This window comes from Phyllostomus hastatus, unplaced genomic scaffold (genome assembly GCF_019186645.2).
Source record: "Phyllostomus hastatus isolate PE091 unplaced genomic scaffold, TTU_PhHast_1.1 phas_contig_159, whole genome shotgun sequence".
Taxonomy (NCBI): Eukaryota; Metazoa; Chordata; class Mammalia; order Chiroptera; family Phyllostomidae; genus Phyllostomus; species Phyllostomus hastatus.
This window is the reverse complement of record NW_025333640.1, coordinates 40233690-40259415: the sequence shown is the minus strand read 5'-3', so window position 1 is coordinate 40259415 and position 25726 is coordinate 40233690. Positions and strand designations below refer to the sequence as shown.

Here is a 25726-nt window from a genome sequence, read left to right as displayed (position 1 = left end):
CGGGGGCCGGCCGCAGGAGCGCCCCGCCGCGGTCAGTGCAGGGCGCGCATGCTCCGGCCTGCCCCCGCCCCGCATCCGCGCACCCCTGCGTGACCCCAGCTCCTCCGGCGGCTCCGCGAAGCCGCTCGCCCGCCACCCTCCTCCAGAGGCCTGGGCGAGGTGCCGTGTCCCAGCTCACGGGGCGTCCTGCAGGCGGACAGCTGCCCCCCTCAGCAGGGCCCACACCCTCCCCTCACTCAGCCCATCCCCCGCTGCTACAGCTCCCCCGGCCCTGACACGGCTGACTCAGGGGACCAGTCCGAGACCGTCCTTGAACGCGCTGTGCCCCCCACGGCGGTTCTCCAGACGCAGACAGCTTCTCCAGGCGTATGCGGGTCTGAGTGTGGCTCCCCTCCCCTCCCCACCCCCCGGGTGATCTGGAGCCCCCGCCCCGCAGGACTCCCGCGGCGCCCAGGCACGGCCCTTCCGAGGGCAGCAGCCCCCGCACCTTCTCCTTGTCCGTGTTAATCAGCTTCTTGTCGTCCCTGTTCTTGAGCTTCCCGGGCGCCTCTGCCGTGGGCAAGGAGGAGTGGAAGATGAACAGCTTCCCGGGACACTCTGCGGCCTGAGCGACAAAGTCACAGGGGACGTCTTGGGTGGGGACCTTCTGTTTCAAGGGCGTCAGAGAGTAACTTGAAGTACAAGCACCACTTCTGAGCCGAGAACAGTGCGAGTCTCCCCGGACCCTCGAGGTCGGCTTGGCGCCCCGTTCTCCCCGTCGCAGGGGCGGGACCCGCCGGGGCTCGGAAAGGACGGTTTCCAGCCTGTCTGTCTGAGTCTGTCTGTCCGGGCTAATCTCCGACGCTCCCTCGCCCACCAGCCCTCGCACCGGAGGAGGCTCCTGGCTCTCCTGGCATGCACCACAGGCCTTGCACACCCGTGCACACCTGTGCACACCTGTCCCTCAGCCCGGCACCCACTGCTCCCTTCCCTCGGCCTGGAGCCGCGTTTGGGGGTGCACAGGTGGGCCCCGTCCGCAGGCGGACGGCTGGCAGGCTATTTCCTACTAAGAAGAAGGCACTGGGGTTGGAGGATACTGCCTTAGGAAACGCGGAGGACTCGAGGTCAGCCCCCCCCCCCCCGCCTGTCCCCAGAGGATGAGACGCTTGTCCCGGCGCTTGTAACGTCCTCACGTGGGGGCCCACTGGCCACAGCCCCGGGCTCCCAACGGGGTCCTCTGCCCCCACCCCAAACCCGTCCTCTGAGAAGGCAGCTAATGACGTCATGTCCTGTGTCGCAGTCCCCTCTGCCCCGCCCTGGGAGGGACTCGGAAGCAGGCGAGATCCCGACCCCGCCTCCCAGAGCCCGGGCATTCCCGAGAGGCCCTGGCCTGCAGACAGCCACAGCCCCAGGGCACGGGGTCCCTCTCCAGACCTGGTGGCCCAGATCCTGCCGCACTGTTTTTAAGCAGATCAGGTAAAGTCCTCGGAAAAGGCACAGGGAGGAGCTGATCGGGAAGCCCCGGCAGATCCGGGCTGGAGTGCAGAGCCTGGGAGCCACCCACCCACGGCCAGGGCCACGCCCTCCTGAGCTCCGTGGGCATCCGCAGCGGCCACTAGCAGCCCACCCCGTCACCGAGGGCGATCCTCCTTTTGCAGAATCGAGCGTGTGTGCGCCGTGACCCCGCACCGGCGAGCCCCGGGGGCCGGCTCACCTTCAGCGCCTCCATGCCAGCCTGCACCACGGGGGCGAAGACGGTCTCGTTCTCGCTGGAGTCGGCGAACATCTCGGGGATCTGGTCCAGCAGGCTGCAAGAGACGCACGGACGCAGGGTGTCTGCGGTGTCCGGGTGTCCTCGAACGCCTGCCACCCACCGGTCTCTTCCCCGCAGGCCGGGACAGGAGGCGTTTAGCCTGCCCTGAGCACCCAGGGGTGGGCCTCGGGGGTCGGGCCTCAGGGAGCCCCGCCCTGCCTGGGCTCGCCCTGGAACGTACGGCTGGGTGGGCGCGACTGCGGAGTCACACTCTTGGGAGACACCCTCCTATTCCCGAGTGCACTGACGTCTTAGAGGGTAAACTCTCACGTGACTCTCTGTCACCGCCCTGACCACTGGGCACGCCCAGCCACAGGCAGGAAAGAGCTGCCTGTGTTCGCTGTGCAGCGAAGAGGGGGAGCTGGGAGGGCTGAGAGCGAGCCGCTGACGCACCCCCTTGTTAGGGGACTGGGCTACACGGAGAAGACACAGAGCGAGCCCCAGCGGCAGAGCTTTGTAGCCCCCGGGCCCAGACCCTTGCTGACGGCACCGCAAAGTCACGTGTGTGTGACGGAGCCGAAGGAAACGTGGATGCCCGGCCGCACCCACGCCCGCGCCTGTGCTGGGAGACCGCGGCACCCACTCGTGAATCACAGACTGGGACTCCTGGTAGTTGACGAGGAACCCGTCCAGCAGGGGCACGAAGACCTCGCCGACGTCGGTCACCACCATCATCTGCGGCTGCGCCAGGCTGCTCTTGACGTTGAAGAAGTGCAGCGCTTTGTTGTAGGTGACGAAGCCCACGCGCACGGCGGTCGCCTCCTCCTGCTCGTCCCTGGGGGGAGGCGGGGGGGGGGACAAGAGTGCGGGCTCTTCCTCCGGGGCCGGGAGAGAGCCTCCCCCCGAGGCCCAGCGAGCACACGCCCGTGAAGTGCGTGGAAAAGGGAAACGCGTTTGCAGCCCGGCCTGAACTGTCGGAGACCGGAGGTCACCACCACTGGTCTCGGGGCGTGGGGGGGGGGGGGCGGTATCAGAAAAACAGGTCAGGTGATTAAAAAAGTTCTCAAAATTCAAAGTAAGAATAAAGTCAAAGAGCTATTATAAAAACAGTTGCTCATATTTTCTTAATCTCATAATTCTTCTCATCCCTATTCTCAACCCATAGCGATGTCTTATTTCGTTTTGTTTTGTTTTGTTTCTGTTGCCAGCCCAGGCCTCTCTGGCGCCACCCTCGGGTCAGAGGCAGACAAGGCAGAAGCAGGAGCAAGAGGCCACACAGACAGGACCGCCCCGTGCGCCCTGGCCTCCGGTGACTCCACTCCCGCGCTCGCAGCGACGGGCTGACTGGAGAGCCGGTGCCACAACGCACCTGAGCACTCACAGGCTCTCCCTCACCTGCGGTGCTGGGTGTCACGCGTGCGGACAGGTTACACGAAAGCCCCAGAGGCCGGAGGCCGATCCCTCGGGCCATGAGCAGCCGCCGGACAGAGGCTGCTGAGGGGGGAGCGCGGGGACAGGAGTGCAGCGGCCCAGCTGGCAGCCTCGCCCCCGCGAGCCCCCCCCCCCCGCTCATCCTTCCTTCGGGAGCGCTGTGCGAAAGCGCCCCAGTGTCCTTTACACGCCCGCACTCCTTCCCCAAACCATCCCCCCCCCCCCCGCCCCAGGACATCGTGACTGCCGCATCAAGGGTACAAACAAAACCGCTCCTGGGGGCCCAGAGCCGCCCCTCCGCTCCGCCCGAGGACTTGGGAGCCCCGGGCTGCTGGCACCACCCGGAGCGCCCCTGGCCAGGCGGAGGGGGCGCCTAGACTGGGGCGGCCACAGTCCCCCAGGCCCCCTAGCCCGCGTCTGAGGCACATCCCCCTCTCACCGAGAAAGGCCTTGGCCCTGCCCCCGAGTCTCGCGCGGCGCCAGTTCCCACCCGCGGCAGAGAGCCACCCTCGGGTCAGACACGCCTCACAGGGGCGAGCGGGGACCTGGGACACGAGTCCTCTTCTCTGGCATCCCCGAGAACCCTCCACCACGCCCGCAGCCCACGGCTTCCACTGGGAAACCAGCGCCTTTGACAATGAACAGCACCCCCCCCCCGCTCCTCCCAGCACGTGGGGCCCCTCCCCGCTGGAAAGGGTCTGGCACGGCGTCTGCAGGAAACCCTTGGACCCGCCGGTCCCCCTGCTCGCGCGGACGGTCACCCCGACGTTCAGGGGGGCTGAGAACGGCGCTGCGTGAGGACCGGGGTCGGGGGGGGGGCGGTCACCCGGTGTGCCCCTCGGCAGAGACGCCGGGCCCCTCGCACCCCTGTTCCGGCCGAGCCCCGCGTCGCAGCGGCGCGGGGGTCCCGCACTCACTTGGGAAGCCTCTCCAGCACCGTCTTCAGCTCCTCGCAGATGAGCTTCACCAGGCCGCTCTGGACGTTGCTGTAGGAGACGTCGATCATGAAGATGAAGGCGGGGGCGCTGGGGGGCTTATTCTTCTGCGGTGGGGGGGGCAGACAGAGCGCAGAGCTCGGTTACAGAGCGCGCACGCGCGCGCACGCGCACGCACCGACCCAGCGAGCACCGGGCACCACACGCAGGGGACGCCCAACAGAGGTTCACTTTAGTATCTAACCCTGGTGATGAGATAAACTAAAATGAACGGAGGAAAATGTGGTTGTGCGATTCTCCTTTAAGTTCACACAGTGTTAAAAACACACGTGTAGCCCTGGCTGGCGTAGCTCAGCGGATTGAGTGCGGGCTGCGAACCAAAGTGTCGCAGGTTCGATTCCCAGTCAGGGCACGTGCCTGGGTTGCAGGCCACGGCCCCCAGCAACCGCACATTGATGTTTCTCTCTCTCTCTCTTCCTCCCTTCCCTCTCTGAAAATAAATAAAATCTTAAAAAACACGTGTAAATAAAATAAGGTCTTTGTCATCATCCAAATCTGTAGGGCAGCTCATCATTATATTTTACATTTAAACCATAAGTAAATTTGAAGACACGGCATCTTTTACTGTGGACCTCACTTGGAATGATAAAAGAAAGACTGAGCTTACAAAAAAACTCTTCCTAATGCACAGTTTTTAGCGGGTCCCTTGCCTGCTGCTTAGAATTTCCCACCAACGGGGCGTCTGGGACATTTCCAGGTAACCGAGTTTAAGATGCTGAGACTTTTGTTCCCAGAAACATGTCTGACTCTTTGCCCAGGTTTGTACTAAAAAAAGCGTAAAATCAGGGCAATGTGGCATTTTTGGCGGGGAACTGGAAACCAGAACACAGTGGGATTTCCGCTCCGGTTCCAGAGACCGGGGAGCGCACGCCCCACCCCCAGTTACAAGGGACTGATCACAGTTAAGCAGAACATTTTCGTTCTGCCTAGCCAGCCCTTTCGGCCCCAGGCGTAAGGAGCGAAGAAGCTGTCCCAAAGCAGCTGGGGCTTCAGGAGGTGTTTTCTCCCCGAAACGACTCATTTGTACCAAAAGGTTGTTGTTTCCTAAGCTATGTGCAAATGTCACATTTTAAACCAACAAAGCATTACCCTTTAAGAACGGGTTCTATGCAATATAGTCAAAAAACCATGCAAAACACTAAAGTAAATGCAAGTTATGTTAATTGAGAAAATTTGCGTATCCGAGCAACGGAAACAATGTTCTCTGTGATCCGTCCTCCGCACACGGAGCGGTCCGCCAGCAGGCGCCCAGGACAGAAGCTGGGGCGAGGCCTCGGGAGCCAGGGTCTGGGAGAAAACCCACAGATTCAGCGAGCAACCGCTGTGATGCTGTGATGACGTCAGAGGCAGCTGAGCGCCTGCGCACTTGCAGCCCGTGAATCCCAGCCAGACCCTGGGGCGGGGCGGGGCGGGGCTCACTCGGCCGCCACTGCTGGGGGCCCTGACACGGAGCAGGGAGCCCACGAGGGAGGAGAGGTGCGCCCGAGCAGGGGCCAGAGTTCAGAACAAATGAAGACACAGCTGAGGAGGCGGTCTGGGGCCCTGGAGTCGTGGTCTTGGAAGGAAACTCAACCGCCCAATGTAACGCTCCAGAGCCAGGCAGTGGGGGGAGCCCGCGGCTGCTGAGGGTCCCGCGGGGACTCCGAGAGCCTGGCTCAGGGGGTGACAGCAGCGCAGGGGGGCCCAGAGACGCGTCACCGCCCTGCTGACCACGCCGGCCGAGCTTTGGCCTTGCAGGGACATTGTTCTGAGACGAGGAGAGGCCCGACCCGGCAGAGGCAGCCTTAGGAACCCAGCTCGTTCTAGGTGGGAGGGACATGGGAATTAACTCGCCGTTTTATACGTCCAGCACCACCTGACAAAAGTGGCCACTGCAGCCCTGGCTGGGGTGGCTCAGTGGACTGAGCGCCGGCCTGTGAACCAAAGAGTCACAGGTTCGATTCCTGGTCAGGGCACAGGCCTGGGTTGTGGGCCAGGTCCCCAGTAGGGGGCGCAAGAGACAACCACATATTGATGTTTCTCTCCCTCTCTTTCTCCTTCTCCTCTTCCCCTCTCTCTAAGAATAAATAAATAAAATATTTAAAAATGAAATGGCCACCGCCGTGGGTGGCTTGGCTGTTTTCCCGAGTCACCAGCCCAGAGGGCCTGGCCCCCGGCCCCCACCCACAGGCTTGGTGAGTGAATCAAGAGCAGTCCCTCACACGTGAAGGCGACGCCCACCCTCGGGCCTGAGGCCACACGCCAGCACCGGGCGCCCGGGGACACTCACCCGGCAGTAGTCCAGCGTGGCCACGTACTCGTAGGACCCCAGGGACAGCTCCGGCTTCTCGTGGTGGTCCAGCCGCCTGCCCATGTGGTCCAGGTGTTGGAAGTAGAAGGGCGGGACTGCCGGGACAGAAGGGGAGGGGACCTTGGTTCCCGCAGCGGCACAGACCGTGTGGGGAGTCTGCACCCACCGCCCGCTGCAGGGGGAGGAGGGGCGGGGTTCGTCCGAGGGGACACGGGCACTCCGGCCGGAATGTTGTGCGTGCTCAGTGCCCGCTGTCTACAGAGCCTGTCTGGGAACGAAGGAGGGCTTCCTAAACACAGCAACAACGACAACAACAGCAGCAGCAACAACAAAACCCTTTGACCTTCCTGCAAGGTACCAGCGACAGAGGGCAGTGACGGTTTGGACACCGCAGAGATGCCGGTGTTCTGCGGGTGTCGCAGCCAGAATCTGCTTGCCCCCTCTGCTGGCCTCTCTTAGAAGGAACTCCGGCTTTCCTCACTATTTCCGCCTTCAGCACACCTACCCGACGTGCACTGGCTACCTGGGCCGCACCAGGAACTGCGGTATTTACTGTCCTGCAGGGAGAGGTGCCTGCAGCCCAGCCCGGGAGTTTACACGGGAGTCCGCGCGTGTCTGGCTGCGGCGCGGAGGGATGACCGTATTCGGGAAAAAGGACGCTGCTCAGGCCGCGGCCGAGGGACCCTCGGTGTGATTCCCGTGTGGGCGGAGGTGCGTGCGGGCAGAGCGCTGGAGGGCGGCCCACCGCCCGGAGTGGCCCGGAGTCGCAGGCCACGCGCTTGCACCAATATGGCCCGGGTTCCGTGAGCCGGGCTGGCAGCGGGAGACCCACGGGGCGGGCTGCCGGCCACGGGCGAGGGGAGGACTCGGAACAGCTCTGGTTCTCAGCGTGTCCCGAAGAACCACGGCTCCGGCTGTGAGGCCGCAGAGCGCGGCCCTTTGTTCCAGCGCCCTCCGTGTCCGGCGGGGAGCCGACGTGCGGTCGCACAGACCGGGCTTCACGGCACCCGCCCCCTGGGGCTCGGCTGCTCCACTCCCTCAACGCACGGCGACCGTCCCCGTGACGACAACCCGGACCGGGCTCCCACACACGGAGGGGCCGCCGCGTTGGGGCAGGCCGGCGTCTGGAACAGGCGCGGGACGTGGGGCACGGCCAGGCTCGGCCCAGCGAGGGGGACACGAGGGCCTTAGGGGGGGCGGCGGGGGCTCCGGGACACTGGGGCGAGGGGGGACGCCCCTGGCCGTGCCCGGTGCCACGGCCCAGCGGTTTCTCCACGGTGTCGGGGTCCACTGTCACTCACACACCCGAGGTCACTCGTGAAGACCCTTCCCCTTACGACGAACTACCTCTACACCAGGTAGTTACCTCTACACTGTCAGCGCTTCCTGCTGTCTGCCACGTCTTCCAGTCGAGAATTCCAGCCACCCCGCCGCCCGGCCCGTGCCACCAGACGCCTGCCTTCCTGCAGGCCTCTGTCCCCTGCACCCCCCCCCTCACTGTCCCGTCTCCGGGCCCTGTGGCGGGGAAGACTGGGCCGGGGACCGCGCCGGCGGGCTTCCCGCTCGCTGCAGCAGAGAAGCGCCGTCTCCTCTGACCCTGAAGGACGCTCGGGCCCGAGGACGGCTCCGCTGGACCCCAAAGAGTCAGAAGCACAGCACGTCCCACAGCAGTAAGTGGAAGCGCTTCCAGCAAGTTCGCCGTTTGTCCCACACCAGCCACGTCGTCCCGGAGGGAAACTGAAGACGCAGGGACCCCGGGAAGACCCTTCCTGTTCGTGCTCAGTGTTGGGGGGACTCCGTGCCCACGTTACAGCCCTCAGTCGTGACTTGGCTTCCCCCGCACACCGCTGAGCTCACGCTCAAGGACAACGCGGAGGAAGGAGGAAGGAGGAAAAGTCTCGCCAGTCTGTCGACTGCAAAGGCAGATGAAATGCCATTTCCCTGAGAAGAAACCGCCCAGCCCAGGCCCCACGGGGTGGGGGGGCTCCCAGACACGCACGAGCCCCACACTGGGGGGGGAGGAGGGGCTCCTGAGTCTCTCCCCACACTCAAGAGGCGAAGTGAAACTCGACCTTCACTCGCAGAGCATGACCCGGGCGGCCTTCCTCGGAGCGCGGGGCTGCAAGGCGGCCGCGGGTGGGGGGTCAGGCGCAGCCCCGCGCTCCCCGGGAGCCTGAGCGCGGCTTCCTCCCGGCGGAGGGAGCGCGTCCGCGCGCGGGGGACTCACCGTCGTTCACGCAGCTGCAGAAGCCGCACTGGTACCGCCGCCCTCCCTCGATGAACTGCATGAAGGGGCACATGTAGGCCTTGCACCGGTTGCATCGGACTGGGCCGGTCTCTCCGTGATTCACCAGGTACAGGGGGCCCTGCGAGAGGCAAGGCCGGTGAGCGCGCAGGCGCCGGCGCACCCCCAGGGGCCTCCGGGAGCCGGGGGCCGGCTGCCTGCCGCCTGCGCCCCCCCCTCACCCCCGGGCCGGGACCCCCAGCCCCGCGGGTCCTCCGCCAGGAGAGCGGGGAGGCCTCGCTGACAGCCTGCGGAGGCGGGGCGGTGTGCGGACGAACACGTGCGTCAGGGGGCGCCTGTTTACATGGGCGTGGGTGTGTGTGACTTCCTCCTCGTGATTTAGAAATGGAAGAGAACAGAACACTTTGGGCCGTTTCTCCGCGTGAAAGGGAAGACTCAGCGTATGAGGCAGCCGCTGCCGGGGCCACCGAGGCAGGGGTTAGGGTTTCCCAAGTCCCCCCCCCCACTCCGTGGGCAACCTCCCATCTGCAGCGCCCGGGGAGGCCCTCTGCGCGCGGGCAGGAGCCAGGCCCGAAGGCGAAGGCGCCGTCAGAGGCAGCGGGCGGGCGGGGGGGGGGGCAGGCAGCAGGGGCGGAGAAGAGCCGGGAACCGGCAGCAGCGCCACTCTCTTCGGCTCGGAGCGCCCGCCCTGCGAACCCAGCCCGGACGGGGTTCCCGGAGCAAAAGGACGCTCAGCGCCACGGAGCGCAGGCCCACTGGGGCCCCGCACGGAGGTGCGCTTTCCTCTGCGCAACTGCAGGCCTCAGGGGGGCAGTCTGAGCGCGCGGGTCTCCCCGCGGAGTCTGCGTTTCAGAGACGGGACGGGCAACCCAGGCGGCTGCAGATTTAGGACGCGGACGGCGGACGGCGGACGGAGGGGCGCTGTGCGGCCACACGCCCACGAGGGGGCGCCGTGCAGCTGCAAACCAAAGCCGCCCGATTCCCCGAGGGTGACGCGCGCAGGGTAACCGCTGCGTTCACTTCGTGCGGCTCTAACAGCGTGGCCTTAAGTGCTGCTTAGACCTTAGGCCTTCTCTTAGCATCACGAAATGGAGAAACCCATGCTTTCCATGAAAAAAAAATTCAATCATGGTTAAAAAATAGTCTGGGTAAAACAGAGTGAGATTAAACAACATGAAATACAGGTTATCTTAAGGATACATTGTGTAGAAATGACAGAATGTGGCAAATTTACTCAATAGCCAAGAAAACTTAGTTTCTTGCCCTCAGCCCCTCCCCCCCCACTGTCTGCAGGGGGCGCTGAGTCCTCCTGGGGGAGAGCGCCCCTGCAGGGCGGCAGGCGACCCCGGGGGCACCCTGTCTACCAAGTCCGCGTTCTCGCTGTGCACTTCGGCCCCCTCTCCCCTCCCCTCCCCGCGCGCCCGCCCCGCGGCGGCCTCCAGGACGGCCGTGTCCTGTGAGGACCCTGGTCCCCGCCCGCCCGGTGTGCTGCCGCCCTGCCTGGGTCCCGACGGGCCGGCGCGCGGGCGGGCGGTCTCTCTCGGAAGAAGCGGGGCCTGGGTCAATCAGGGGCACCCGTGGAAGCGTGGCCACCCCCAGACACGGGGAACAACCGACTGTGAGGCCCGGGGCAGACGGGCAGCCGGGCGGCCGGGAGAGGGCGCCCCAGCTCCCGAAACGATGAGCAAATGAGTCCCGGCGAGCGCGGGCGGGCCAGCTCCGGCTGGGCCGCCGGCGGAGTCTCTGCGGTCACGGGCACGCCTCCCCCCTCTTGGGGGCGCGAGCGAGGGCGGCCCTGCGGCGCCCTGCCAGGGAGAGCGGGGCGCTGCTGGGTGACTGCAGGCCGCCCGCGGGAGGACGGGCCGAGAGCTCGGTTCACCCGCGGTCTCGGTGCCACGGCGCAGCGCACGGAGCGCGGTCTCCGGCACCTGCTGAGTGAGCTGCGAGTATCCGCGGGGCGAACTCCTGTGTCACAACGCGACCGAACTCACTAACAGTCCCCCATAGCGAGGGCGCTGCCTACACACGGTCACACCACACAGCCGCCACGCAGCCAGGCGCGGCAGCCCAGGGGCGGGCGCGCAAGGCACCCTCCGGAACTCCTAAGTCCAGGTGTGACCGCGCGCGGCGGCGACGAAACTGACCCTGTAAATGAGTGCGACAGAGAAACCACACCACCACCTCCCCTTTCAGAGTAGACACCCCGGGGGGGGGGGGACACGCCGGTCCACACACGCCCAAAGCTCTTTGTTGGTTTCAACTCCCTGTCCGGGAACCCCTGCAGCAACTGCCTCCCCAGGCCGCACGGCCGTCGGTCTGGCCGGGTCCCCAGACGGCCATTCTTCACAAGAACGTGTGTGTGGGGGAGATGAAAACACTTTCTCTGACACACAACAGGGAAATCCAGGTGAATGTCGGACGCTGCAGAGAGAAGACTCAGCGGTGCAGGCCCCACCCTCCACGGGGCTCCGGGGCGTCGGCGTGACCCACTCAGTGTCACACAGCGTGGGCGCCTTGTGAGTGCTCGCGCCCGGACCCCCACGGCGAGCGTCTCCTCAAGGCGCTGGTCCTCCAAATCCCAGACTACTTCCAGACATGAGTGGCATTGTGCAGTGAACGCACAAAATGTTTATCAAGCACAAAAATGTTCCCGGAACTGCTGTAGGTCTTGGGGGTGCACCAGATGTCCCCACCCTCACGGAGCCCGGCTGGACAAAGACACAACCCAGCACGCGGACACAGTGTTGCCAACTGTGATACACTGTATCAGGGAGCTGCATCCCCACCACCATGGAGCCAGCGGGAGAGACACAACCCAGCACGCGGACACAGTGTTGCCAACTGTGATACACTGTATCAGGGAGCTGCATCCCCACCACCATGGAGCCAGCGGGAGAGACACAACCCAGCACGCGGACACAGTGTTGCCAACTGTGATACACTGTATCAGGGAGCTGGGGAGAGGGAGTCACGTGGGCCGTGTGGCCACGCCCCCTGAGACCGGGTTCAGTCTGAAGGCCCAACAGCAGCTCACCAGGCTAAGGGGGCGGGGCAGGGGGCGGGGCGGGGCAGCGTGCAGAAGCCCGAAGAGAAACCCTTCCAGCAAATGCCCGTGAAGACCCTCTGAAAACACAAAAGCTATGCAGTGTCTCCGTAGTGGGGGGCGCTTCTCATCTGCACAACAAAGACGGGAACCAGCGACCAGGGCGAGGGCGCGAAAGCACCCAGCTGGGCCGCGTGTGGGACCCCGACACATGGAGCGACGTGTCTGCACCGTACACACCCCCTCCTGTTCACACTGCGAGACAACGTGGAGGAAACGCGGCTGCAGGCAGAGGTTCGGAGCCGGCGAGTCGTGGAGCCGCTCTGCTCACCCCCTTACCTCGTTCGGAGGGACCGCGGCGAAGGGCGTGATGACCGCGGCCAGGGGCACCTGGGCCTGCTTGGCCATGTCCGACGTGCTGGGGAAGCAGTACGTGGTGCAGCGGATGTAGCGCGGGCTGGCATTGCCTGGAACAACGGTCAGAGACGCGCTCAGTTAGCATGGGCCCGAGGAGGTCGGCCCGGTCCCGTCTGCGCCCCTGTCGCGACGCTTCGGGACAGGGCACCGCCTTAGCTGTAGGACTCCGTGCACGGTTTCTTAAGAAAGCAGTAGCATCGGGCAGTTGTGCCAACTACAACCCGGGCACACTGCAGCGTCTCGCGCGACACGGCACCGAGTTCTGCCGTAAGAACGGGAAGGAGGTGTTTTGTCATCATTCCCACGAGCATGCGGTGACAGAGCCCCCTGCAGGCGTGGGGGGCGCTGAGAGTCCGCGGAGGAGCCACAGCGAGGGCGCAGGACCGTGGAGCCCGGCCCGCCCTCCTCACCTTCCGCCCCCGCCGGGCCCGCTGCGGGCGGGCGAGGCTTGTGGACCCCACTCCCCCCAGCAGGGGCCGCTTTGCCCACCACGGTCCGTGTGACCAGGCCTTGTCTTACACGTGAACATTAGATTTAGACATGAAAATTCTACTTGTAGCCGCACTGCACCGGAAATGCTAGACTTTGTGAGTCACTGACGGCCAGCTCACTCTGTGCTGTGCTCGGTGCCGGGCGCTCCCTGTGCTCTGCGGGGCCCCGTCCCCCAGGGCACCCAGGTGCTGGCTGCCAGCACAGTGTGGGGAGACCGACCGAGGCTGGGGGAGCTCAGGCACCCACTCGGGTCGAAGGGACAGACGGTGCCGTGGCCAGACCCCGAGCGAGGCCCCGTCCGGCACCGGGGCTCTGCGGCCGGGTGGGCACAGACCCGCGGAGCCAACCACCGAGGGGCCCCCATCAGCGAAGTCGTTATGGAGAGGTGCCGGGACGAGCTTGACAATAACGGCGCAAACCGAAAAGCCTCAACCGACACCACCGCTGAGAGCACACATACCTTGGTCCTGCACCACGTAGTCCGTGGTGACCAGCGGGGGGACCTGGCCTCGGGTGCTGGTGACGTACACTTGTCCCCCTCTGGTGGCGCGGTCATCCTCGATCACCTGGATCTGACCAAGAAGACGAGTCCACAGAACGTCAGAGGAAAATCTGCCTGGAGAGCCTGGTGCGCCCTGGCCCATGGGCCCCAGACACACACACACACACACACACACACACACACACATACACAGGGAAGGGAGCCCCTCGGTGTGGGGGGCACGGTGCACCGACCGTCAGGGACGGAGAGATGCGGGCCCAGGGGGCAGTGTCTGTGAGCTGCGGTGCAGGTGGCCCTTCGCGGGGGGCGGGATGGGGAGGGGGGCGAGGAGGCACTTACTGGGCTGGGCACAGCGTCGGGGTCCAGCTTCCTCTGGGGTGCGGGCGGGCCGGCCATCTGCGCGGGCCCCGCGGGGAAGCCCCCCGGGTAGGCAAGCTGCGGCCCCGGCATCGGGGGGCCGTAGTTGGCTGTTTGGAAGACGTTTCACAGACGACGGCTGTGACCCCAACCCAGGGCTCACAGACGACACCACGCGGGCAGCCAGGCATGTCGGTTCCACCCCTTCCCGCAGGCAGGGAGACCACCCGCCCCCCCCTTCGCCGTGCCCACTGCTCAGAAAGTCCCCTTCCTTAACAGCCGGCGGCAGCGCCCAGCAGCGGGGCGGGCGGATGTGCCGGCAGGGGCGGCCCCAGGGGCCCGGCCAGGGCTCGGGGCCCTGCCCGCCTTACCCTGCTGCGGGGCGTATCCGGAGCCCGGGCTCTGTCCCGGCAGGGGCGGGGGCTGGAGCTGGGCACTGGGAGGGGCAGGCCCAGGGAGCCCGCCCTGCCTGTGCGCCGGCGGGGGCATGGGGGGGCCGGCAGGGCCGTTCAGTGCAGTGGGCGGCGGCGGGAGGACCTGCGACCCGGGCTGCAGGATGGACGGCTGCGGGGGTCGGGGAGGGCCCTGGCCGGGGGGCGCCGTGCCCGAACCTGTGGGAGAAAGAGGACCGGTCACCCACACCCGCCCTCCGACCCCTGCGAGGCCGGAAGCCGCGACAGCCCCAACCGGAGCCAGGGGCGCCCTCCAGACCCGGGGCCTAAGTTCCTGCCACAGGACGGAACCTTCGTTCAGAGAGTGACGCGGGTGCTACTGGGGGCGGCTGGTGCCGGGAGCTTCTCACAGGGGAGAAGCAACGCTAATCATCCCAGTGAGAGCGGGAGCAGGGTGGACGCTAAGGCGGGTGCGTGGGCTCCATGCGACGCGGGCCGCTAGCTCAGAAGCCGCATCTGGCACGCGCCGTAAAGGTCGCGTGGGCAACGCGCCGTCACGGGGCGGGCGTCACCCAGGCAGCGCACAGGCAGAAAGCCAGCCGCGCCCTGCGCTTGCCCCGGGCGAGGGCGCTCCAGGGCCGGGGAGAGATTCCCGGGGGAAGGCTGGGCTGCCCACAGGGCTCCCGCCCGCCGTCCTGGAGACGGCTGTGGGGCCAGACCGTGCGTCCTGTAGCCGGTCGTGGGAGACCGAGTTGCTTTGTTGGAGATTTATCCGTTTCGGAACCAGTGAAAGAGAGAGAGAGAGAGAGACAGAGGGAGAGAGAGAGGAAGAGAGGAAGAGAGAGGGAGAGAGGGAGAGAGAGAGAGACAGAGGGAGAGAGAGAGGGAGAAAGGGAGAGAGAGAGAGAGGGAGAGAGAAAGACTACACTCTGAGGGGGTTTCTACCGACGATTCTAAAACACTGTGAGGGATGGGAACGCCCCTCAGGAAGACGAAGGGCTGGCTGCTGGGACTGAGGGGTGGTGGGGTGTGTCTGCAACCCCCCAGGGTCCCCGGCTCTGCACCCATGTCACTCTGGGCCCAAGCCGTTCCCCTCCCGCAGCTGTCCCCGCGGCCTCTGGGCCCCATCCTGAACGGGGCATCAGGCGCTCTGAACCGAGGAGGATGATTCTGCGTCTTATTTGGGGCCCCAGGGAACAGCGTGAGGCTCAAACGGCCCTCGTGTGTCCTGAAATACGTTCACTGCTCTGACGTCTGTTTGCGACACGGGCATTTTCCGTTCTCTGTTGTTCTATACAGTGCGTAAGGCACTCTGGGGGCCCTTCAACGGCCTTGAAATGAATGACAGCGTGAGCAGGGAGAAGTTGATTAGGGCCTTACACAGCACAGACAAATAATACCGAGTGTCCCAGAGTCACGTCCACTGTGCAAAGGAAGAGACCCTCCCCATCAGCGGTGGGCTCAGGACCCGCCGACAGAGCCCGTGCAGAGAGGGAGTTACCGCCGCCGACGTGCATGGCCTGGAGCTGCGCGCCCAGCTGGGAGACCGGCGAGGCGGCCGCGGGGCTCGGGTACGACGGCGGCCCGGTGGGCGCGTACTGGGCGTAGGCCGGAGCCGCGCTGCTCGCGGGCGGAGGACCTGGGAACCTGGGAGGGGAGGAGGGTCGCTCAACAACAGCGCGGTTTGGTGCACGAAGGCCATTCAGCGAGTGTCAGCGGCCGGGAACACCCCCCACGCCCGCCCGTCCGGTGAGGACCGAGATCCGCGCTGTCTCCCCCCGTTCTCGGGGTGAGCTCAAACGCGCCACGGAGCAGCACCCTGGTAACCACGGCGGCTCGGCCTGCGTCCTAGACTTTCCCCGACTTTTTCATTTCCGCCCCATTCCCGCCCGCCCTCCACTCACAGTCCCGGGGGAGCAGGGGCACGCACGGTGGGGGGAGGGGCGGGGTCTGCGCGCCGGGCTGGGAACCGCGGTGACAGGGGTCCCGGTGCGGCCTGGGCCAGTGGGAACGGACGCTGTGGAGGACGCGGTGTCCATCCGCGGGGGCGGCACCGGCGGCCGCTACTGCGCAGTCCTGCCTGGCTCCGTGCGCTGCACGCGGCTGGTCCGGGTGCTCCGGCCCCCCACACTCTCCGCCGCACCCAGCGCTTCCCGGCGCGAGAAGGAAACCCAGGCTCACGGGAAAGCGCCCGTCCCGGCCGGCCACCGCCCGAGCCAGGAGCCGCACGCACGTCCGGACACCGGAGCCCACCCGCTGCCCGTGCTGGACCCAGGTGCTGCGCGCGCAGCCCCACGCCCACCGGGGGCTGCCTGCCCGCAGGGCCCCGGTCCACCGCCCTCCAGGACCCGGCGCAGGCGACGAACCAGAAGGGCCCGTCCCATCCCGGCCAGAGCCAGCGACCCAGACCCGCTCGCAGCCCCGAGGCAGCTGTCGGAGTTCCGCGTCTCTTCTGGAGACACGCCTGAGCCGCGCTCGCACAGGCAGTGTCTCAGGGTCCCGACCCCGCCCTCCGGACCGGGCGCTCCGTCCCCTCCCAGGACAAGGCAGGGGCTGCGGCCTGGGCATGCCAGAGCGTCACCAGCGCCACCCAGCAAGCTAAGGGCTGCGATGGGAAGGGGCTGCTTGGGGCTCCATCTTTCTGCTTCCCCCCAAGACCCCCGAGAAGGGGCGGCAGGGTGGGCCCCAGGTCTGCGGTCTGCCCTCTGCCCTCTGCCCTCTGCCCCTTCCTCAAACGGCAGCCCCACGTGAATCACGCAGACTCATCCTGTTCCCTGCGTTCGCTGTCAGCTGCCTCCTCCCTGGCCACGGCCGCCAGGCCCTGGGGAGCCAGGGAGCGGCACCCTCGGGAGGCCCTGTCGGAGGGCCGGAGGGGCCCTCGGCAGCGTGACTGGCTGGCCGCACCAGGGTCCAGACGCACATGGGGGTTCTCCTGCCTCACACCCCCAACTGTGTGGGACGGACGGACGGACGGCAGTGGGTTTCCGGCAGGGAGGGTGTGGCACAGGCTCCCTCCCCCGGAGGAAGGAGCTGGTCTCGTTTCACTGCCGCCCTGCTCTGCTCTCGAGAGCCCCCCGCCCCGGGCATGGAATCCACGCTCTCCGTGGGCCACCGTCTGACTGAACGTTCAAACTGTGTACCAAGCACCGACTGGCACGGGGCTCAGTTCCGTGGAGGAACTAAGGGCCTGGGGACTCAGGTTGTACTGGGGAGTGCGGGCCGCAGACACCCGAGGGAGGGAGAGATGGATACAAAACCCTGGAAGAGGATGGATGTGACCCAACGGTGACGCCTCCCGTGCCGACCCGGTGACTTTACAGACTTTTGTTTGGGCCAGGACTGGTCTCCCTGACTTTGACCGCTCCGTGTCTTGGGGCGGTTTTCCGGGGGGTCCCTTCCAGCATGCGGCCGGATCCAGGGGCAGACTTCCAGCCAGCAAACAAGCAGGTTCCCCAGGGACGTGAGAGACACGTAGCCGAACAGACGCAGGAGGGCCGGAGTCCGCCTCACTCACCTCTGGGGAAGGAGACCCTGGGCATGAGCTCCGTTCTGGCCCAGCGGGAGGGGTCCAGGGGGCGGGGGGCCCTGGGGCAACACTGCCCCAGGGGCAGCCCCCAAAGGCCCGGCTGGCTTCATTGTGCCTGCAAGGGAAGAAGGCAGAGTCAGCAGAGGACGCCGGTGCCGGGACGACCGGTGCTGAACGGCAGCGGGTGGGCGGGGCGAGCAGGGCGCGGTGGGGCCCTGTGGGTGGGGACCAGCCCGAGCAAGGGTTGTCCAGGTTGGCGGGGGTCAGACTGCAAAGTCCTGGGTGCCCTCTGGCCTTTGTCCTCCGGGCAAAGGGGGGGAGGTGCCAGCACTATCTGCAGACACAGCCGGCCACATGTCACAGTGATCAGAGATGACGAGAAGTCAGTACCAGAACTTCAACAGGAAGGGAAACCGGGCCGTGAGACAGAGCCAGACGTGCTTATGCCAAAAGAAAGCCCCCAAACCACGGGCCAAGGGTCACAGACTGGCCCCTCCCGCGGCCCCTGCACAGGGTCCTGAGCCGGACAGACGAAACCTGTGCTCCAGGCTCCCTGACAAACCAGGGTGCTCTGCTCTGCGGGGCCCCGCCGCTCCGGGCACCATCCGGTCGTCCTGGTGGGGCAGAGACAGGGCTCTGCGGCCGAGAGGCAGGGGCTGCTGTGGACCAGCCCTTTTGGGGGCACCCCACCCGGTTCCCAGGCCAGCTCCCTCCAAGACCCCCGTGGTGTCCTGCGGCCCATTGACAAGCCCCCCCTCAAGACTGGTCTCTGCCATCAGCAAACGTCACAAACAGCGGACCTTGCGTCTGGCCCTGCATCTGACGCGCTGAACCCAGAGTTCAAGCCCGTCTGTGAGAAAACGTGCATCTGGAACAAATGTACACGCTCGTGCAGACCGCTGTGTCCTGGGGTGGGGGGCATGGTGCAGGGTGCGTGCCTGCAGAAGCTCGCTCCGGGGAGGTCTCTGCCCCGCCCGGCCCCGCCTGGGCCCGGGACACCGAGGGCTCTGGCCTCTCAGCTTCCAGCCAGTGGTCCTCAGCCAGCGGCTCTGTCCCTCAAGGGATGTCCGGTAATATCTGGGGGTTGGGTTGCCACAGCTGGAGGCTGGGTGGAGGTCAAGCCCTGGTGCCCGCTGGGCAGGCGCGGGGGATGTGGTAAAATGTCCTACAACGCACGGCTGGGCCCCGCGGTGAAGAACTCAGTCCCAGCATCGGAGAGCCGAGGCCGGGCCACCGGCTCCTGAGGGCAGCCGGCCCTGCCCCTGCTGCCCCCGCCCCCCAGTGCGGAGGGCACCCTTCCCAGCTGAAGTGCTTGCTTCCCCGGCACCACTGCCCTCCCAGTAAACCCGGGACGGGGGCTTCAGGCAGCCCCACTTCCTCTCCCGGGGTCCCGTGCGGCTGCACTCGACGCCCGGCCACACTGCTCCCCCCGCCCCGAAGGTGCCCTGAAGGGCTGCCTCCCCCTCCCCCTCCCCACCCACAGGCTGCCCCCTGACCTGGCCAGCTCTCCCCTTCGGGTCACCCCCCGAGCCTGGCCCGGCGCCCCTGCCCTGGGCCGCCCCGCTGCCCCACACGGCCGCGGTCCGCCTGCCTGACTCGTGCCCCGCCGGTCGGTGTGGGGGCCGACACCGGGCGTCCTGCAGTCGCTGCTCCCCCGCCAGGAGCACACTGTCACCCGGGAACCTGCTCCACGGGGAGCCCTGAGCATGGGCAGTACCCGCAGGCCCCGGGCAGGTGCTCGTGCGCGCGGGAGAAGCCTCAGCAGGGGGCCGGCACCGCCAGGTCCTGCAGACCACGGCTGGGCTGCCGCGCCTGCCAGGCCAGCCACAGGGGCAGCGCCGGGGACCAGGAAAGAGGGTGTGCGTGGTGCCTGGCGGCGGAGAGACGGAAGGGTGTTGAGCACGGAGAAACAAAGGCTGGGCCCACTCAGCGACGGCGCAGCAGCGCACAGAGAGTCCGCGCGCAGAGTCTGAGGCCTGGCGTCCGCCTGGGAACGGAACGCAGAGCAGGAGCTGGGGCAGGAGGGTTTCTCCCGACAGAGGCCGCTTTGCACCCCGAGAGCGCCAGGTGCCCAGACACTCAGTTTCCCCAGCTGCAGCGTAGGGCCAAACATCCACCTCACAGCGTTGTAGGAACGTGAGATAAGATAAGGCACTAATATTGTCAACTCAACTTTGAGTTGATAACCTAAAAACTTTGGTGAGGTTTTTAGGACCAGCTTCGGTGCATGGTGGGCACCCGAGAAAGAGGAATTTGCATCATCATCATTGTACATAAAGCTGAGGGGGAGAGAGCCGGCAGAGGGAGAGGAACTTGAGAAAGACGGTAGCGGGTAGCGGCTCCTGAAGGACTCCGAGTGACAGCACCACGACTGGGGTGGGTGCACTGGTCCCGGGCCCAGTGAGGGCGCCGCATCCGGGGTTTTCGTTGAAATGAGAGGCGCACCGGCTGCTGGCGGGGGTGGGGGTGGGGCTTTCCAGAGGGACTCTGTCTCGGATCAGCATCCGCAGCAGCCCAGGTGTGCGGCCGCCCCCACAGGCCTCCGCCACTGGCACCCAGCACAGCCCGGACCCTCCACTCCGAGTCAGGCCTGTGCGCCCCCAGGGACACTGGCTGGTGCCCACACAGCGCACCCCCACCGAGGGCTGGGGCTGCGCTCCTCAGCGTTCTCCCAGAAGCCCCGGCAACTCAAAGATTTCCAGGGGATTTGGGGCCAGCGGGCCTGAAACAAGCCACCGCGAGCCTTGCTCCTGGTCTCCCTCTCACCTGGTCTCCTGGAGCGACCCCTGGACAAGGGGCGGCCTCCTGCTGTGACCCACCAGAGCAGTAGGGTCCCACTCCACTGCTCCCTCGCCCCCCACTCCTGCCCCGGAAGCCGCGACTCCCTGTGGGTGTCCTGTTTCAAAGCAGCCAGGACTGGTCAGCAGTCACTTCAAGGCAAGGCCGTGTCTGTCTACCTGGTCATTGTCACCGAGGAATCTCCAGGGGCTGATCTAGTGATATTTTCCCAGTGTCAAAACTGAGTCGATAATATTGTCACCAAACTCCCTTCAGCATACACACGAATTCTGTTTTCTATCAAGTGCTCACTGTAACATCTCACCACAGATTAAGAGCAAGAGCGACTCTAAAATAAAACACTCGGGAAGCCTCTTTGTTTAAACCGACACTCGACAACCCAATACATTGTATCTCACTCAGGAACCGGATTGCTGACGCAAACGTCTCCCCGGAAGCCTTTTCCAAGTGGCCCCACAACCTCACGCCACTGCCTCCGGCCACGGCCGTGCCACGCGCCCAAAGCCCCCCCAGCAGACCGCACGCCCCTGAGCCCGAAGGGCCGGCAACCGCACCCACGTTGGAAGAAGATCGGGCTTTACCTGGCGGAGCGCCTGCGGGAGCCGGGTCCCCGTAGTGGCCGTAGTGCGGCGGAGAAAGGCCCATCCCCGTCTGGGGCTGGGAGTAGGGCGGCGTCGCCACGTACCCTTGCTGGCTCATGGTGAAGATCGCATTCCAAGAGGGACTTCCACGAGAGAACCCTGGAACAGAAGAGAAACCGCCGTCAGCATCAGCGAGGGGAGCCCAGCCACCTGCTGCCTTTAGAGACGTCAGCACTGTTGATGGTTTCCGGTTTCCACGGCTGACGGGAGAGGCGCTGCCGTCCCGGCATCACCCCCTACAACGCTCCAGCCGTGGCCGCAAGGACCTGGGGACTCGCTCCCTCCGTCGGGGCCCAGCCTCAGGTCTGGAACCCACGCACCGGCCACCGTCTTGTCCGCTCAGATGGAGACGGCTCGGGGCAGCCTCTGGGCTGTGCGCGTGGGCTCCTTCTGCACCCGTGGGCTCCGTGGCCCCGTTTCAGCACAGACCGCGCCTCCGGCCACAATCGCGTGCCGGCCGGCTGACTGGCCAGCGGAATGCCCTCCATCTGCAGCCGGCTGTTTCGTAACCTGTGCTTTCGCAGTGCCTAACGAGCAGCTCCAACCAGGCGGTCAGGACGGGGAGCAATCAATAGTCCAACGAGCGTGGCCTCAGATAAAGAAGCTGCTGTGGCCCGTGAGTCACAAGAGGACTCAGCCAGGTGGCGGCCGACAAGCGTTTGGGAGTCGTCGGTGGTTTCTCAGGCAAAGACGAGAAACTTTCTGATTTAAGCGTCACATCTTTAAGGACATACATGCACGGATTTCAGGCACAGAGTCAGTTTCATATGTGTTCAGGCAGGCAAGCCGGCCCGCACACACGCAAACACCATAGCTCCATCTCGATTCTACTCAGAAACATCAACTTGTCAAAGCTTTCTGTTTCTCCAGGTTCAGAAAAGAAGAGGCGTTTCATAGAATTGACTATTCTTAAAAATCTTTACAAGTCAGAGAAAGTTTTGAACGCAGGCAAGAAACACGGGTTTTCCCTGCAAACCCGCGGACCCTCAGCCGGGGGCCTCGGAGTAAGCTGGACACCCTCTGGGCCTCAGCGCCCCTGTCCAGCTGCAAATCACCGATTCCACACTTTCCCTCCAGTTCCTTCGCCCACTAGGAATCGTCTCCCTTTTGCCATTTTCCGACAACACCTTGTAACGAAAACAATGGGCGATCCCTCCCGGGACTGGAACTAGCGCTACAGTCAGGAGATGGCATTCTTCCTTTGGTTTCACTTTCCCATTAAACTATCTTTCCAAAATTAAAGCACCCGAGTAAAAATATTACAAAACCACGTCCTTCTCCGCGGAGGGGAGGGGAGGGGAGGGGAGGGGCGGAGAGGACGCCGAGCCGCCGCGCGCGGGTCGCCCGCGGTCCCCGCCCGCGCAGAGGGCGACGTGGCAGCCGGCGCTCGGTCCGCGGCTCCGACTGCGCGCTTCGGCGAAGTCGGCAGGGGCAGCGCCCGCGGCCGCCTGTTGCCGGGCGACGCGGGGACCGGAGGGACAGCACGGCAGCGCGCGCGCAGGAAGCAGTCGGAGCCTCGGCGCGGCTCCGGAGGAATCTGCTTCCTCGCGCGGCCAGGGGCCGCCACGTCGAACTTCCTCGCACGGCCGAGTCCCGAAGCCTGAGTCAGCGGCCGCGGCGGCGTGGCGGGGCGCCACCGGGCCGGCGCGGGCGCAGCACCCAGCCCCGCGCCCCGCGCCCAGCACTCGGCACCCGGCCCGGGTGCAGCCAGGTGCACGCCCCAGCCCGGGCGCGTCCCTCCCTGCCAGCTGGCCCCGAAGCCGGCGGGCGTTTCTGCTGTGCACGTTCCCGACACCCCCCGCCCCCCAGACGCGGGGCCGGGGGTCCGGAGAGCGGAACCGCGCGCAGGGGCGCTGGGACCCCTGCGACAGCTCGGCGTCCCGGACCCGGGGCCGGGGCCGAGCCGGAGCGGGAAACGCCCACGCCCCCCTCCGGCCCGAGCCTACCCTGCCCAGGGGCCCGGCGGGGAGCGGCGCGGGGCGGAGGGTCCCCGCGCGCCCGCCCGCCCTCCAGGCCGCCCCCCGCGCGCCCGCTCCGGCTGCGCCCCCTCCAGCGGCGCCCACGTCCCGCCCGGACCTGCGTCACCCGCCGCGGCCCGGCTCTGCCCCTGGTGCCCGCGCCCGCCGCCCCGGCTCCCGCGACTCGCACCGCACCTCCGCGGGCGGCTGTCCCCACTGGCTGGCGGCGCGCGGACTTCAGCCCGGCTGGCAACTGCCACGTCAAAACTCCCGGCCGCGCTCCCGGCGCCGGGCGGCCCCCGGGGCCGCGCTCCCGCCCGCCCGCGCACGCGCGCAGACGCCCACGGGGCGGGGCCCGGGCGGAGTCTGGGGCGGGGCCTGGGGCCCGGGCGGAGTCTGGGGCGGGGCCTGGCGGGGCCGGGGCGGGGCCTGGCGGGGCCTGGGCGGGGCCCGGGCGGGGCGGCCTCCCGGCCCGCGGTGCTGCCAGCGCAGGTCCTCCCTGCTGGCTCCGCTCACCTTTCCTGTCCGTGTGGTTTGCTTGCTTCCGCCCAGCGGGGCAAAGCTCTTCAGGGCGGTTGCTAAATCCGCGCGACGGGCCCACGGCGGAGCCCGCGGGGAGGAGCGGTTGCGTACCGAGGGTTCATTCATTCTTTTCCTCCGCAGGTCGGTCCGCCCGCTCGTTCCGCGTCCCTGCAGCCCCCGGGACGGCGCCGGCGCTGCGCCGCCGGGGCAGGAGGGCGCGCGACTCCGGGCCCCCGAGAGATCCGGAGCGAGCCCGGCACGAGCGCGGAGGCGGAGGCGGAGGCCTGCAATGCACCGTGGAGGGGGCAGTCCGGCCGCGGGAAAACGGGTTGAGGGTGGGGGGACGGAGAGAGGTCCCAGCTGGAAAGTACGGGGCAGCTGTCTGCACCGAGGCTGGCACTGCTAGACTTCCGCGTGTTCCTCCGGCGGACGCCCACGCGCTCGCCGCCCGTGAAGCAGGAGGGCCGGCCCCACCCGCAGCAGGACTGCCGCGCGGACCACTCCCAGGGCTTAGCTCGCTGTGCTGCGATACAGCTGACGAGGAAGGGCCACCCCTACGAGACCTGGGACTGACAGCTCTCTAGCTTTTGGGGATCATCGGCCTGGTGCCTCCCTCCCTCCCTCCCCCCCCCCGTCACACACACACACACACACACAGCCCAGCGTTTAGTACAACTACCACTTGGATCAAACTTACAAAAGTGAAACCAGACCAATGTTGTTTTCAGAACATACTTTCTTTTTCTGGGCTGCAAGAAAACACAAGCCACTGGACAGACCCCCTCACTGATGAAATGCCTGGGTAAAAGCTTGCGTGCAGGCGAGACGGCCGCTGAACTGCTCCGTGGGCTTTGCGGGCATTCTGGGCTGTCCCGGCACGGTGAGGACCAGCGGTCCCCGGCCCACCCTCCCTTTGTCAGAGTCTAAGGTGTGGTGCCCGGCCTGCACCCAGCTTCTACACTGGTCAGGTTCGAAACCCCGCAGTGAAGGTCTTGTTGGCGATGCTATTCTAGACTCTCAATGTGATGGAGACATGTGAGGGTGTTCGGGGAGCTCTGGGCTGTGTTCATGCACCAGAGCCCGTGAGGACAACGAAAACCGTGGCCGCCTCTCAGCTACGTGACCACGCAGAGGAGCGGTCACTCGGAACTAAGGACAGCAGATGGGACCAGTCGGCGTCTCCTCCCTGTCAAGTCACCGGATTTGAGTTTGTGAATTCATTTCCGCCCCTTGCTTCGGGCCCCCGGGATGACGTGTGCTTTCAGAGGGGAGCCGTGAGTTCCTAAACGGGAAGGCTGGGAGACATTTCAGAGGTGTGCACGTTCAACTCCACCTCCAGTGAGGACTGAGCTCAGCCCAGGGGTTTCACAGACTGGGGCACCGAGGCTCAGAGAATGAAAGTGACCACTCTCAGCATCCGTTGGAGGAAATGCACCTTCTGGTTCTAACTCCAAAGGTCTTTTCGCCTCATACTTTTTTCCCTTTGATACTGCTGATTTGCTCTTTTCTCTTAACTGTCTCTGCCTTTTCCTCCCACAACTGCCTTACTGTCGAGATTTCAAATAACTACAATGTTCACTGATCACACGGTTCCCCCAGGGACTGGACCTACTAATCACAGGTCTCCTTTTTCTTACGACACGGACTTCTGGCTTCAATACGGCTTCCCTCTGGTGGCCCCAGTGCCCAACCCTCCAGTGACAGCCTTCTGACCTTACTCCTGTGGTCAGGTCGCTGGCCTTCACCGGACCCGAGGGGCAGCTGGGATTCCCAGCCTTCCTTGGTGTGACCTGCCCTGTTGCCACCGGAGGCCAGCCTCTGCCCTTCCGTGTTAATGAACTTGGTCACCCTTGTAACCACACCGTCATGGCCAGGGGAGGTCACTGAGGAAGGCCTGGGCTGGAGCTCCATGCTCCGTGGGGTCCTTCTGCCCTAACTCTGCTGGGGGAAGGGCGTGGACAGCCAGGTCCGTGAAAGGCTGTCTAGGCAGAGAAGGGGCATCCTGACGATGCTCAGAAGGTAGCTTCCAGAAAGCCAGAGCTCTGACGTCCTGTGACTTAAGCAGTTTGGGAGGCTTCTGAGTCCAAAGCTACACACAGTTGGAAGAGCTTCGTATCTGGAATGACTGCAGTGGCCGAGGCCTGGGCTGAGTTAAATGCGGGGAAGCACAGGAAATATGGCCCCGTTCTGCGGGGCGGGGAGGGCGCATGGAGGCCTGTTGAGTAGCCACCAGCAACAGCAACAGTGGAGTTCAGGTGTTCATCAGGCCCCAACAACAAGCTGTTTCTGGAATTACATGTTTTTTTCCCTTTTTTTAAATAGTAGCTTTGAGATACTTGTAGTTGAGGCCATTGTAGTTGAGATACATTGAACAATTCACCCGT

At 65.7% G+C, this 25726-nt stretch overlaps 2 protein-coding genes across 5 annotated transcripts in view; one reads left to right on the top strand and one right to left on the bottom strand.

The window, feature by feature from the left end:
• Positions 1–23487, bottom strand: part of SEC24D (SEC24 homolog D, COPII coat complex component) — a 32545-nt gene extending 9058 nt beyond the window's left edge. Inside the window, exons 1-14 of one of the 4 annotated variants that reach the window (XM_045831216.1) lie at positions 23337–23487; positions 20803–20961; positions 17411–17537; positions 15398–15543; positions 13876–14115; positions 13487–13614; positions 13106–13217; positions 12076–12203; positions 8676–8814; positions 6428–6543; positions 4081–4205; positions 2376–2567; positions 1694–1787; positions 488–604 (exon numbers count right to left, since the gene is read on the bottom strand). In XM_045831216.1, coding sequence (XP_045687172.1) covers positions 488–604; positions 1694–1787; positions 2376–2567; positions 4081–4205; positions 6428–6543; positions 8676–8814; positions 12076–12203; positions 13106–13217; positions 13487–13614; positions 13876–14115; positions 15398–15543; positions 17411–17537; positions 20803–20920 — 1782 coding nt within the window. In that variant the 5' untranslated portion in view covers positions 20921–20961; positions 23337–23487. Of the gene's footprint in view, positions 1–487; positions 605–1693; positions 1788–2375; positions 2568–4080; positions 4206–6427; positions 6544–8675; positions 8815–12075; positions 12204–13105; positions 13218–13486; positions 13615–13875; positions 14116–15397; positions 15544–17410; positions 17538–20802; positions 20962–21182; positions 21314–22938; positions 23148–23336 lie in introns of those variants that run through there. The other 3 variants (XM_045831217.1, XM_045831219.1, XM_045831218.1) reach the window with 3 other exon arrangements.
• Positions 20919–23926, top strand: LOC123813670 (translation initiation factor IF-2-like). Its single transcript, XM_045830807.1, has 4 exons — positions 20919–21165; positions 21387–21478; positions 22228–22573; positions 23484–23926. Exons 1-4 carry the CDS (start codon positions 20919–20921, stop codon positions 23924–23926), a joined length of 1128 nt encoding a protein of 375 aa, XP_045686763.1.
• Positions 23927–25726: the final 1800 nt, after the last annotated feature.